A 15,775-nucleotide genomic window follows, 5' to 3' on the forward strand; every position below is an offset into this window, starting at 1 on the left:
ATTTGACAAAACAAATATTCGAGAAAAAGTTACCGTGCTTTTTTTTAAAAAAGTAATCAGATCTGTTGTTTTTTTTCAGCAATAATACTAGTCTATATTTCTCAAAAAAGTCCAAGTTATTCCAATTCATAAGTTTAGGTGTAAAAGAACCAAACAAAGCAGAACGCAATAAACAATATATGACATAAGAGTCCAATATAATTTGTGCATAAAAAGATAATATAATTTAAAAAAATCATGATGCAAAAAAAATAAACAATTGGATAATTTTATCAAACTAAAACAATGATAATGATAAAACTTAATTATAAATCAAAATTGAACAAATATTTGAAAATAATTGAACAACACGACTTCAATATGTTTCGTCTGCTGAAATTTTACCGTCTGCTGCCAAGTGTCGAGTTTCCCCTCCTACAACACGCTACCATTCGTCCGTCAATGTTTACATCAAAGTATGACGCGTATTTAAGAAGAAATCTCTATCAAACTTATCAAAAATCTCAGCTGATGATGTCGGTTTCAACGGAGAAATTAATTTCTGATGAGGATAATTCTTTACAATTGCAGGTAAGCAAGCGAATGCGGAAGTATTATGATGCATAATGCATAATAATAATTATCATTTATTAAATATGTTAAAACATCATAGATAATAAGCTCAGATAATACATCTACATGTATATATTAAAGTATACAGATATACTAACTTTTTTCTATACACAATTGTTAATTTGTAATTATAGGCATATGATTGTTATTTAAGGCATGGAACATACATTTTTGGATGGTGGTGGTGGTGGGAGGGGGAAAAGGGGGGAGGGGTAGGGGGTAGGGGTGTTTGTCGACTTCAATTCAGTTGAATCAGTTTGTACTTTATTTTCATCAAACGAACTACTCTGATTTGTAAAATTTTCATAATGAAAAATTATAGCGAACAAACTATTTATCCAAGAAAAAACCCTCTATAAATTGAGTATGGAAATGGTGAAATATGTCTAAGAGCAGATAACAGACGGAGGCCACCAATGGGTCTTCAATGTGTAATACCACCATTGATTATTCCTAATATATATTAGTCTGCACTTTTCAGAAAATTGTGCATAATTGATCTTTGTTTCAAATAAAGAAATACTTGGCAAAAGTTTTATCATGGCCTGTCCAATACTAAAGAAAAAATTTCACATAACATTTCATTGCATTTAAGAAAATAACCATCAGGGGTGGATCCAACCATTTTCAAAGGGGGATCCCAACCCAGGACAAACGGGGGGGGGGGGGGGGGGGGGTCCAACTATATGTCCCCATTCAATTGCATTGAGCGGCCTGAAAAAAGGTGGGTCCAACCCCCGGAACCTGCCCCCCTGGATCCGCCAATGACAATAACTGCGGTTATCCAATCAAATTATCACCCCCTTTTTTTTTTAACTGTGTGCAAGCTTTAGAAACCATGTAACCTCAAGTTTCCAAAATATTCTATAGAAACCCCAAATAAAAAAAGTGTGTAATTGTTCTTTGAAATACCAATATATATATATGTTTATGAGTGACCCAGAAATGTTACTGCATTGAAATGTATGATTAATTATCCAAAACTGTAAAATTCTAGGGAAAATTTTGGGTTTTCGACCTATTTTCGTATGCAACTGGCTGTGACGTACCATGATTCTGTGGTATTACACATCAATGCAAACAGAAAGCCCCGCACCCGGAGGTGGGCCTCATCTGGCCCCTTAATAAAAAAAAATGTACAAAACATTATAAAAGAACTAATTTAAAAATTAAAAAAACCCATGCAAGACTAAAAAAGGCCATGTAGTTGCTCCTGACTATAGGGACAGGCGCAAACGATGCAGCCGGTTAAACATGTTTTGTGAACTCTCAACCCTACCCTATACATTTTGTACCTCTAGGCTTATGTAGAATAAGGAAACACACAGCAAAACGCATAGTCTGAGTCCGATGTCAGAATAGGTTACTCGTTTGAATTGTTTTACAATGTCATTTCGGAACTTTTTATAGCTGACTATGCGGTATGGGATTTGCTCATTGTTGAAGGCCGTACGGTGACCTATAGTTGTTAATTTCTGTGTCATTTTGGTCTCTTGTGGAGAGTTGTCTCATTGCAATGGCAATCATACCACATCTTCTTTGTTATACAAAAGAAACTAAGCAAAATGAAATACCGTATATTGTTGTGTTTCAAAAGCATACAAGGACACAACTTATTTTTGAAACTCAATGCTGTATTAATACGTGCCCCTCCCTTAATTTGCACCATTTACCTCCTTTACGTAACAAGTAATGGCTTTTCAGGAAATTTAGAATCACAATATTTTTTAAACAAAGCATATCTCTCCCCAATACACCAGACTTTAAAGGTCGACTCTTTTTAAAAGATAATCAAGTTTATAGGAGTGTGAATTTCACATTGGTATCTATCGCCTCTATACTGAGCTCTATAAAATAAATATTTAAACTATTTCAGAGATGCTAATCGTACAATTACAGATATCACACTTTTTATTGTTTAAAATACCAGATCTTTCAGTTCTGAGGCCCCTCATGGGGTGTCAAAGTAATCACATTATCACAATTTTTGACAAAATAATCACGTAATATTTTTTTTAAATAATTTAATCAAATAATCAAAAATACAATCGTGGAATATCAAATAATCAAGTAGTTATGAAATAAAACTAGTATATATTTGTTTAGGGGCCAGCGGAAGGACGCCTCCGGCTGCGGGAATTTCTCGCTACATTGAAGACCTGCTGTTGACCTTCTGCTGTTGTTTATTATTTGGTCGGGTTGTTTTCTCTTTGACACATTCCCCATTTCCAATCTCAATTTTATTGTAATCAAATAATCACGACAAAACGGTGAAGTAATCAAGTAATCACAAAAATATCATAATAAAAAGACCATGAGGAGAATCATTACTTGATGCAAATGCAAACATTCCTATTTACTTCCTGAATTACAATGGTGATCAATAATACTAATTATATAATATTGATAACGATTGTATAACATATAAATATGATAATGAAATGTTATATCCATTTTCATAGAAATTTGTGTGAAAAAAATAAATTTAAATGTCACGTACTTTCTAAAATGTAATATTATACATTTTTCATGGCAAACACTTATATTTATAGAAAGTGTATGTCAATGTTATTTGATCCATTTTAAATATATAAAATGCCAGTAAGCCAAATATACCTACTTGAATAAACATTAAGTATACTATACAAAATCTTCACATATTTCTGTTAAGTTAAGTAAACAAAAAAGTGCATTGACTTTTCTTAGATAAACATTTTTAAGATGCATTGTAATGTGCGTTCGGAAATGGGAATCTGTTCTACTTTTTTTGACGTTTCATTTATCTTTTCGTTTCCGTTTGAAGGTCGCTCGTAGGCAATCATGAAAAATCATCTTTTTTTTTTTAAATGGAAGCTTTTTACGAAGTAATTGTATATATATAAGTTCTATTAATTCTCTCTATTAATTCTCTGTGTATTTTTAACTCAAGGAAATTCAGTCTGGCATCTTCATTTATTGTTATTTAAAGACACTTACTTTTGCATTTAGGACGAGATAACTAGGAAGCAGGAGGAACTAGCTAAGAAGGCAGAGGAATATACGACGACAGTAGGTAGTTATACTGCCTGGAACACAAACGTAGATCTAGGACCTCCCGACTCAACTGCCTCACTGACCAAAGATGACGTACATATACAGGATTACTACAATGCTTTACAGTATAGCTTGTTTGAGAACAATCTTCCCGAGACTATTGACAGAACGCAGAAACCGAGAACAAGTCACCCGGATACGGAAGTTGCAATCGTTGTTTTGGCATCACCAGTGGAATGTCTAGCGATACTGCTAGAAGGTGGACGACAATGTCCGGGCGAAATGTTACTTGTGATGTCACCTTCATGGTTAATTAAGGATAAATCTAATAAAGGTGAAGGTCAACATTCGCTTTTTGTCAAAAAGGCAATTGTTTTTGATCGTACCGGAACCTCCTTTATCGATGTGTTCGAGAAACCTAGACGGTGTACCTACTTTGTGAACTTCTTCACACGTGCATGCACTGATGGTCAAAGAAGTGATGGTGTTGATGTTGAGTTGGATTTGGACTGCCCGATGTCCAGTTCTGTTGAGCTGTGTAAATACGTGGACGATAAACTATTGACTCGTATATGGATGGCGGAAGCGGGTGTGCATTACCCAGAAACACTAGCAGTTGTGTATAAACCGGCGTATGAGTACAATGTCCCAAATGATGCAAATATTGAAGTTATAGTTGTTGAAAGAAAAAAGGACGTAAACAATAACATTGTAGACAAAGTTAAGCATTTCCTGAAGTTAGAAAATATTCAGTCAATAGGAAAGGTAAACTACTTTGATTTGAGGCAATGCCTTTTTTCTGGTATCTACTGGTGTATTTTTTTCAGCTTTCTCCTTCATCAGAATAATGTTTTATCTCTTTTATTAAGCAATTACTCATATACTGAACACAGACAACCGATGTACAAAAAACTATGTCATAAAGTTGAATAACAAAATCTCACATTATAAAAACTTCGTGATGATTCAGATCTTCAAGGGTCACGTGGTGCTCGTAGTCTTATCATTCATTTTCAGATAAACGTTTTGGAATATTTCTTTTTTTTGTAATACAGAAACTGTCTGAATATTTAGAATTTTAAAGATATCGGTCTTGTCTTGAATTACCACACATTGCAACATTTTCTATCGATAAAGACCACAGAAGAAAGTTAACTACCTAAGTCAAACAAATTATACAAGCAAGATCCGACGCTGTGTGAGGTTTTACTGTTTTGTTAAATTAGTGAATGAAAATAGGAAAAAAAGTTATTCGTGAATGAGAGGTTTTACTTTAAATATGGTAATGAATTTTCCATAACCTTGATCTTTCTGGATTTTCCAATGATCCTAAACGTCCAATAGTTGTTACACAAGTTCTTTTACGCAAAGAGAGCGTAGCGTAGCGCTCTCTTTACTAGTCATCACTCCCATTTTTGATAGAACGTGAAATAAAAAGGAAAAATCACGAACTCAAAGAAAAAACCCAGATATGAGTGTTGATAGCTGGTAATTTATATTCTTTAAAACATTTTTAATGACTGAAAAGTCTAAATTCAGTTAATAAAGTATTGATACAAGATTATTATAATTTATTTAACTAGATCGTGGTTAAACCCTCTGGTATTATGTGGCATGGCAGTAGATGCGTGTCGTTCCACGAAGTGGCAAATGTGGAAGAAATTTGTAAAGCTGTGACGGACTTATTATCCATATTGGAAGTAGAAAATGCTGTAATGATTGAGGCATTTTATCACCCTGTAGAATCAACAAATCCAAAACTAGGTAATAAATACAATGTCATATCTTAAAAAACATGGTACACTCAGAAAAGGGTCTTTCCTTCAAAAGTCCAATCCTCAAAACGTGCCAAGTCAACGTCACTGTACTTCGAAACATGTTTCAATGGGTTTGGCGCTTTACGTGACGTGTCCTTACACTAGCGCCCAATCGTGTACATTTTTGAAAACGTCCAAATGTGTCCAAATTACAACTTCCTTTCTACAGGAGTCACAGCAGAACATAGCCTTTAATCTGACTGATAATAGGATATATTTGCAATAGACAATTGTATCACCTTCAGTAGAAATGTGGGAGTCCACGTGCAGATACATGTATGTTTCAACAAATCGTTCTACTGAATGCACGTTCGAGGTATGATTTCATAGTTTCATAAGTCTGTATAGCAGAGACACAGTAGTGTTTTGTTGCAGTATAAAAAAGCAAGCTTGATCATATGAAATTCAACAATTTCTACCGTTTCCTTACATTTTAAACGTGTTTAGGCAAGGCTATAATTCGGACACGTTTCAGCGAGGTTAATATAATAACAGGAAACTCAGTTAATGGGCATCAACATTGACAATTTTGGGCTGTTTGTATCTGTCACCAGCCTTATTCCAGTTTACCAGATACTTTTGATTACGAGTGTACTGTATACTTAACACGAAACACACATGAAACTTTTTATTTCATATTAGACTTGAAATATCTGCCTACCATGTAATACGTTGAACTTGACTATACATTCAGTGTTAAGCAAATATCATTGAATCTTTTCAGCTGATTACTCGTTCAGATTGAGGACCAATGTATGTAGGAGAATAGACGATACACCAATTGCAACACAGATGGTTTGTGGGATAGGTCTGAAAAATCAACCAATCAACGGTGACAACACTATTCCTCATTCATTTGAAACAACAATGCAAATGTGGAACATGGATAAAGCGGAAATAAAGCGACTACTAAATACTGTATCCCAAGGTTCGGAAAAGATCATGGATAGTATTATTGCATTTGAACGTACGCTTTCAACAGATTTAAGAGGAGGTGTCGGAGCTCAGACAGATCTTATCGGTATGTCGTCTTTTATTTTGTATTTTTAATGTGCCGTAGATATTAAGGTGGTACCTAACACTACAGGGAGATAACTCTATAATGTCAGCTAAACGTTTTAATTACGTTGTGTTGTAAAAGGAATATAAGCAATGATCAAAGTTGGTGTTTGTCAAACTGCTATATAACCAGTGTATTTTTTCTGACAAAACGGTTGGTTCAAAATTTTTGATATTTTGATATTTTTGTTGAACTTTGACAAAATTTTATGAAAATTAAACGAGCCAAATTAATTTTAGTGAAAGTGTTGGGTACCACCTTAACTGTAGGATGCGTCATATAACTGAGTACTCATTTAATTCACCACCTTGAAAGGTTTAGATCTTCTTTGTTTTTCTTAATAAAACATATCAATTATTTTAGGCCTTTGCAATGTGAAAAAACCCACGTAAAACTGAGAAAATTTAAAAATATACTCTGTATACTATGTTAATTATATAAGTAGCTGATACATTGGTATAAAAAGACCAAAAAGAAGCAATGTATAGAAAACATAAGCCCAAGAAACACAACCTCACGAAAAACCGAAATAATCTCAGTTTCTCCTGCATCACATATGACACCCGCCATGTTTCTCCTCATACATAAATATCAATAAAGAAACAAAAAAATATCTATGAAGTTATGACTTTGTAATTTATTAATTACTATATCACGTTTTATGTTTCGTAATTGTTTTTGATAGGTATAGACTATGTTCTTGGAATGGTAAACGGACAAATGGAACCAGTCGGAATAGAAGTGAACAGTCATGACTGTACCATTAATTGTCAGTTGTTTGAATTCTTGAACCCCCATAGACAAGGAGAAGCAGTGAAACCACTAGTGGAGACCATGATAAGACGTTCTCAGATGTTCGCCATGCAAGACAAAACTGTTCTTGTAATCGGAGCTGGAGGTTTTAGCAAAATGTTTATTTGGGACAGCTTTAAATCGTTTGGTATCAATGTAAGTGGTCCGAGACCACCATTGTCGTCCCTTGATTTTCGTTGTTCACAAATATAGTCCCTAGTGTTGACAGTGGGTTACTTGCCATTAATTTTCATACCCCTTCCAAATTTATTTCTCCATGTTCACTGCCTCAAATTGCAAGAAGGGGGATGAAATTACACTGTAAAAAAATTTGGGTCCAGAATTTTAAAGGAAAGTAGTGATTTGGTCCAGCTGAAAAAGGTTGAAAATGAGCACTTCGGAAGCTGTCAAAAGATTTCAAGACGCCCTAAACATAAAATTGTCCATATTTTGAGTAAGAGACGATGAAGTTTTCTATAAATTTGATATAATTTGTCCCAAAAGTAGTACAACACACTGTAAAAGTTTCTTTGAGAAAGCGCAGGTGGGATTTTTTTTATTTTCATTTATGTTCTAAAAGAAATGCACTACGAATTAATTGTGTTCTCGGACCAAGTCATTTGATATTTAAGGGAGAGATGTAAGAACTAAGAGGACATTCAAACTTATCAGTCGAAAATGCACTGGTGAAAAAGAAATAGAAAAAGATAAATCACAGTTTTCAAAACACTCACACTGTTTGAAGGCTTTACGCAATATGTATGATAATTTATTATGATGTCTATCGCATTGATAATGTCTTGGTGTGTGTATTTTATATAGAAATAAGAAGATGAGGTATTATATATGTGCAAATGAGCAAAATCTCAATTCAAGTCACAGTGTGTAAAACTAAACAATTATAGGTCAAAGTACTGCCTTCAACACGGAGCCTTGGCTCACGTATACAATTGAGAATGGAGATGGGGAATATATCAAAGAGACAACAACTCGATCAAAGAACAGAACACAACCGAAGGCTACCAACTAATCTTCAACACAGCGAGAAAATCCCGCGTTTTATATTCATTATAGATTCTTATTTTCGATATCTAGAACAAAAGTTGTAACCCTAAAGCCTCGGTCACACCTTACCGGATAGCTCGAACGGACGCCTAACGGATAACTTTTTTTTAATCCGTTCATGTCCGTTAGACGTCCGTTCTTATCCGTTAGACGTCCGTCCATGTCCGTTAACGTTTTATCCGTCGACGTCCGTTCTGTCTGGTGGAAAAATTTGAGCATGTTCAAAACTTTGAACGGACGTCCAACGGATAAAATGTCCGTTGAACGTCCGTTAGGCGTCCGTTTTGTACGGTACTCTTCCGTTTCGTTTCCGTTTTGTATCCGTTACGTGTCCGTTATACATCTGTTGGAGGTCTGGAAGATAAATTCACCAACGGACTTCTACCGGACGTTTAACGAATAAAACGGATGAGAAACGGACTCATACCGGACGTATAACGGATAAAAAGGATGATGAACAGATCTGAAACGAATAAATGCCAATTGAAAATTTCGCGTCAGAAATGCCAATTATTGGTATGTCAGATTTCTTAAGGTTCATGAATTCTTATTATTCATAATCGATCTTAGAGTATAGGCACGTCTTCACAATCAACATCTCTTATTCAGGCCAGACTCTGCCCTTTGGTGGAATTTTGAAGACCAAACCAAAACCAGTTACACAGAAACATTTGAATATTTATGCGATTTACATGTATTATAATTGTCGCCTTTGTTTTTTTCGTATATCTTGTTCATCCGTTGTATCCGGTACGCTTCCGTTAGGTTTCCGTTTTATACGGTACTCGTCCGTTGGATGTACGTTCGACATCCGTTCTGTCCGGTACGTTTCCGTTTCTCGTACCTTGCATATCCGTTGTGTGTCCGTTATGCATCCGTTAAGCGTCCGTTTTATTCGGTCAGTACATCAACGGACTCCCAACGGATAACAATTTTGTCAACGGACAATTTTTTTTTTATCCGTTAGACGTCCGTTCGTGCTATCCGGTAAGGTGTGACCATACCACATTGCCAAACCTGGCATGAATTTACCTTGAAAACTTAAAGATTGATATTTTCTTTATATTCATTATATTATAGGTTGTTCTAGTTGATCCTGACGATTCGACGTATGCTGCATCTAAGGCTTCGCATTTTATTCAGTACAATTTTCTCGACCACAAACATGACGAGGACCATGCTACATACATTATAAAACTTCTTAAAGAGAGAGGGTTGGCGGTTGATGGCTGTGTTACCTTTTGGGAAGACTGTGGTCCTTTAGCAGCAACAGTTTGCGAAACACTGAAATTAAATGGACCAGGGAAGCAAGCAGCTCAAATTGCCAAAATGAAAAGCTGGACACAGAACGTATTAAGAACGAAAACAGGAGATATTCCACACTTCCCAAGAACGCATCTTTATACCAGCAAGTGCCATCCAGTTAAAAGTGAAGAGGACATAGATAAAGCAATAGACCACGTGGGGACACCAGCAGTATTAAAATTAGAGTATGGGTCTAGCGCGGTTGGAGTTAAACCAGTCCGCGACCGTATTCAGTGTACCAATACATACCAACAAATAAAGAATCATCTTCGGTCGGAGACGGATCACCCTGGAATTGGACTCGGATACGGAAATGACGTCATGCTGATGGAGAATATCGACGGTACAGAACATGACGTGGATGTGGTCATCTTCCAGAGGCAGCTTATTACCGCATTTGTCTCGGATAATGGGCCAGCTAGGAATGGGTCGTACACAGAAACAACGGCCTTAATGCCAACATGCCTACCATTGGACAGAAAAGGTCAGCTGATAACTGCTGCATATCAGTGCTGTACAGAAATAGGACTCGTTGACGGTGTTTTCAACGTTGAAATGAAAATGACAAACACAGGGCCAAAACTGATTGAAATTAATGCTAGAATGGGAGGATTTTACCTTCGTGACTGGATACAGGCTTGCTATGGGCATGACATTTTACTTTATGCGTTCATGATTTCATTGGGCATTAGACCAGTGGTTGCAAAGCATGAACCACGATGTACTATCCTGGGAACAATGTGTGTTCCATCCGCACACAAACAGCAATTGAAAAACCCAAACAATTTGAATTTGTTGAATACACTGATTCAAAAGAAAGCTGTACGGTATAACCAGATCGAGGCTTCCTTGGAAGATTGTGGAAGTGCTGATGAGGAAGAACCATTTTGCAGCATAGCAGTCGTTGACGAAAATTTGAACATTAAAAGAGCAAAAAGAAAATTGACCAATATTTGCAATGCACTTGGCCTGAATACAAAGGCATATGACTTAAATTACTTACTGGGTGATTTTAAGGAATCATGATTGATGCAACTTATGACTATTGTGTTAAGACTGATTACCACTTTGACATTTTAAAATTAGTTGGTACAAGGGACAATAGGAAAAGGGGACCATCTTAGTCATTACTACATCTATTGATCAAATAACTTTCATCAAAGAACTTTCATCAAAGGACCGTACAACATTAGGAGATTTTACTTTAGGTTAATCCAATTTTGAAAATAGTAATCTCCTTTATCAATCAACTTTGATTTGACGTCTCATTTGTAAATAAATTTACTTTTTGCATTATGTACAAATGAAAAGGTGTATATATTGACATTTATATACATATATATGAATTTGATTTAGAATATTGTTTCCATGGCAACATACAAGCATTCCATATAATTTTGTAAGCGACTGTTAGCAATATTATCTAAAACTTCTTTTTGTAATTTTATAGAGGTATAAAAGCGTTGATCGCAACACATTTTGGAAGAATCGCGAAAGCGCTGCATACAAAAAGTTGCCCGTTCAACGCCTTCATTTTAAAACCTATGATATTACAAAGATGCATTAAATTTTATAATGACAATACGAGTAAAACGTTTTATTTTTGGTATTGCAAATTATGCGGTAGTATAATGTAACTTTTGGAATGCCTCGACCAATCATAATCACAGAATCAAAAGAAATATTAATATATATGATACTTATACATAACTGATTCTGATTTTTTTTTTAAATCATTGATATAACCAGACAACACATAATTACATGTTGCTTCCGGTGTAGGTATTGTTACGGGTTAGGCAGGAACATTTCATTAGAACATCATATTTCAACAGTAAATTGAATCGTTGAACAATTATAACGAAACTACATGTATTTGCATGGAGGTGGGAAATATGACAATAAAAATCATTCTTTGAAACTGACTTGTTTTTTTATACTTTTGTTTAATTCAGCATTATAAATAGATAGATAAAAAAAACCATCTAAAATAGGACTAAGTATGACTACCGCTTTTTCCAATTATTATTCAATTTGTATATACATGCAAACGTTGAATCGTATATGGTAACCCCCTCCCCTCCTCACAAAAATAACCAAGAAATAACAAAATAACAATAACACAAAATGAAAGGAGTAGGTCCGGTAAGGGCCGATTTTGGCCTCAAATTTCAGGTTCATCTAACGAAAGATTTTGGACATTTTTTAAACACTTAAGTCATGGCATAATAATTAGCTCGTTGATTGTGGCCATTATCAGGCAGAAGCAGAAGCAGAAACAGAAGCAGAAGTGTCTGTTTCAATTGATTCAATTAGTTTAAGTGAAAGATTTTAACTGATTTAGTCATTAAAAACGCTCAACCCTTATATATGTTATGTAATATCATCAAATACAACTTACATTCAATATCATGAATGATCACGAATGCGACTTTCATTTAAGACGGAAACCGTCCAAATTTAACTAAAATGCTAAAATTGTGAAGATTTCAGTAATTTAGCATGACTTACTGATGCTAGTACCCGATATATGTGCATTGTATTGTCAAAAACAGCCCATATTTATGTAGCAGAAGCATTCTACTTTCCAGTAAATAACTAAAAGATTACATTTTCACAATATTGTAAAACTGCTATATTTTGGGGCCAAAAAGGGGTCTTACTGAACCTACTCATTTAACAAGACAGAAAAAAAAAACTATAAAAAAGATTTATAAAACATCTTATTTTTTTCAAACCAATAAGTCATTACATGCAGATGAAAAATGTGTTGTCCTTCATATGACATAATAAAAACAACCGCTACTTGTAGAAGACGCAGAAAACGGAATTGGATGCTTCAGTGATTTCAGAAGCACTTCTTATTAAAACGACACCAGTCGAATTACACATATGTTTAAGACAGCAGGACAGTGAAACAAGACTGTTTTCTATTAATATTTCCTCCAATGTCTGAAACGTACTTTTTTATATATAGATAATACCGTTGGTTTTCCCGTTTGAATGGTTTGCCACTAGTAATATTTTGGGGCCCATTATAGCTTGCTGTTCGGTGTGAGCCAAGGCTCTGTTTTGAAGACCATACCTTTACCTATAAGGGTTTACTTATAAAAAATATTATTTGGATGGAGAGTTGTCTCATTGGCACTCATACCTCATCTTCCTATATCTAATTACCGTATTAAACTTTATCACTAAATGTGTACTTACATGACAAACACGACTTTGACACACATTCTTGCCCTTCTGAAGCACCTGAAACTGCACAAGGTTTAACGGTAGGGTTCTGTGAACTACCGTATAGCGGGTTATTTTCGCGGGTGTAAAATTTCGCGATTTTCATTGAATAAGGTATACGAAAAATTTTGGCGGTTATTATTTTGGCGGATTTAACATTTTTAACATTACCTTTGCATGTACACTTTTAAATTGGCGGAATTTATTTTGGCGATTTTGTTCTATCCGCGAAAATAAGCGAAAATTCACACCCCGCGAAAATAACCCGCTATACGGTATGTTTTCATTTTAAAGTATGTTGTTTGTCTTTTGGTAGTTTTTTGGTTTTGTTTTTGCATAGTGCTGCCAGTTTGTCTTCGACTAATATATTTAAATATACCTTTGTATATTCTTCAAATTTTACTTTATGTATACAGAGCGAACGTATAGATAGTAATTGTGGATAAGGCTAATACATCATATAAAAAGTAAAATCACAAACTTCGAGGAAAATTCAAAACGGAAAGTCCCTTATCAAATGGGAAAATCAAATGATAAAACACAACAAACAAATGGACAACTGTCATATTCCTGACTTGTTACATGAATTTTTAAATGTATGTAATATACGGGTCAACCATCTTAGGATTGTTTTTTAAAAAGATAGATCGATGTAATATCAAACAAGTATTCAAGGAAACATACAACACCAGCCTGGATATTGTTATAGCAATTTTGAATACCAACTCCTGTTGCTAAGTCTTGAAAATTATTAAAAATAAAAAAGAGAATTGAGGAGATGTGGTTTGATTGCCAATGCAACAACTCTCCAACAGAGTTTAAACGGAGTGGTACTAAATTAGTACTTAAAATTACACTTTACGTACAATATAAGTATAACATTTAACTTTACATTTATTTTATCACTTTAAAGCTATGTATGCTGATAATGTTTTCGAATCACATCTTGGGTTAATAAACACCACTAATAATAAGTGCTCGAATGAATCTAAGGTGAATTTCTAAGTAAAAGGATGTTTGTTTTACCATATTTTAAATGAAAATGACACTTTATATATTTTGTGAGTCCGAAGCGCTTTAATCGGTTATTAGATATAAACTGTACGAAAATATAAAGTATCACAAGAATACCGAACTCAGAGTCAAATCCAAACGAAAGTCCATACACATTGACATAAATCAAACGTTATAACAGAACGTGTGGAAAACATCTGTTATATTCCCTACTTGATACAGAAATTTTCCGATATAAATATCACGCTCTTTTTGTATGACAACGAAAAATATATGGTATTTTTTCGTTACGATTTTGCTTGAAAACTATTCAGTGACGTGCCATTTTTGTCATTTTTAATACTTTCCTCAAAAAAGAATGTCAAAAAATAAACAGGTTTTACATTTCTACACTGCAATAATAATACGTAAGACAGCATGTTCAAACATCGTCCTATTTTTTTGTTTTTGAAAACGGGTATAATGGCATAAAACGGAGGAAAAACATCCCAGCGTGTCGAGCAATTTTACGATTTTGTTCTTAGCAATGATATTTTCCCAATTCTGAAAAGGTGACGTACGTCATTTTTGCCTCCCCCTGAATTTACCACAGAAAATTAACCTTTATAATGTAAATAATTTTTAAATTTGAAACGATATCACATGCGACAAGAACGTGCACACTTCCTGACAGTTGATATCAAACACTATTTTTAAATCGCGGACTCACGAAATTTATAAAGTGGCATTGAGATTATTATGATTTTAAGTCATTGGAGATATTCGCCTAAGATTCGTTATTGCTTTAAATTATGATCATCGTTGTTCACCAACTTACCAGTAATTCTTAATCTTTCTTATAAAAGTAGTATTTATGACCTTTATATAAAAAATAAGATTTATGCTATACTTGTATTGAGCTGTAAGTGTTCCTATAAAACTCTGTGTTATTTAGCTTTCACGTCGATTAAATAATAGTTAATCTAAGTACTACAGTACCTAATATCAAAATTCAGATTTAGAAACACAGGCACTTGTATCAGATCCCCCCATAAACCGGTATATGGGAACATGCCTGTGTTAAGAAACCCTGAAGGGTCTAGACAATCTAAAATAATTGACTTGATGTCTAATTTTATCGTTCAAGGATCTGACACTGAAATTTATAAATAGTTATCAAAAGTACCAGGATTATAATTTAGTACGCCAGACGCGCGTTTCGTCTACATAAGACTCATCAGTGACGCTCATATCCAAATATTTACAAAGCCAAACAAGTACAAAGTTGAAGAGCATTGAGGATCCAAAATTTCAAAAAGTTGTGCCAAATACGGCCAAGGTAATCTATGTCTGGGATAAGAAAATCCTTAGTTTTTCGTAAAATTCAATGTTTTGTAAACAGGAAATTTATAAAAATGACCACATTATTGATATTCATGTCAACACCGAAATGTTGACTAATGGGCTGGTGATACCCTCGGGGACAAAACGTCCACCAGCAGTGGCATCGACTCAATGGTGTACATAGTTATCAAAGGTATCAGGATTATAATTAAGTACGCAAATAGATGCAAATTCTTTTTAAAATTTTACCTCAATTATGTCACCTCAGAAAGTACGAAACATCATTAATTTTAGATATACCACACTCTAATATTATACATTGACTCATTTATTTTCGTAGGTACTAATTTTCGTAGATAAGGAAAAACTTGTATGCTCATGGATATTTAATTTCGTGGTTTTGCCGTTGTCTGCATACAAGCCTATAAAAAATTGTCATTCGTTGAACACATAATTTGGTGCTGTACCTGTTCTCACGAAGTCCAAGAAAATTCGTACCCAATAATTAATACACAGT

General features: G+C 34.5%; 1 protein-coding gene across 1 annotated transcript; it reads left to right on the forward strand.

The window, feature by feature from the left end:
* Positions 1–426: 426 nt before the first annotated feature.
* LOC134694029 (carnosine synthase 1-like) lies at positions 427–11,370 on the forward strand. Its single transcript, XM_063555030.1, has 6 exons — positions 427–570; positions 3,601–4,410; positions 5,229–5,409; positions 6,187–6,483; positions 7,208–7,470; positions 9,460–11,370. Exons 1-6 carry the CDS (start codon positions 442–444, stop codon positions 10,708–10,710), a joined length of 2,931 nt encoding a protein of 976 aa, XP_063411100.1. The 5' UTR covers positions 427–441; the 3' UTR covers positions 10,711–11,370.
* The last annotated feature ends 4,405 nt before the right edge of the window (positions 11,371–15,775 follow it).

The sequence above is a fragment of the Mytilus trossulus genome, chromosome 13 (assembly GCF_036588685.1).
Source record: "Mytilus trossulus isolate FHL-02 chromosome 13, PNRI_Mtr1.1.1.hap1, whole genome shotgun sequence".
NCBI classification, from domain to species: Eukaryota; Metazoa; Mollusca; class Bivalvia; order Mytilida; family Mytilidae; genus Mytilus; species Mytilus trossulus.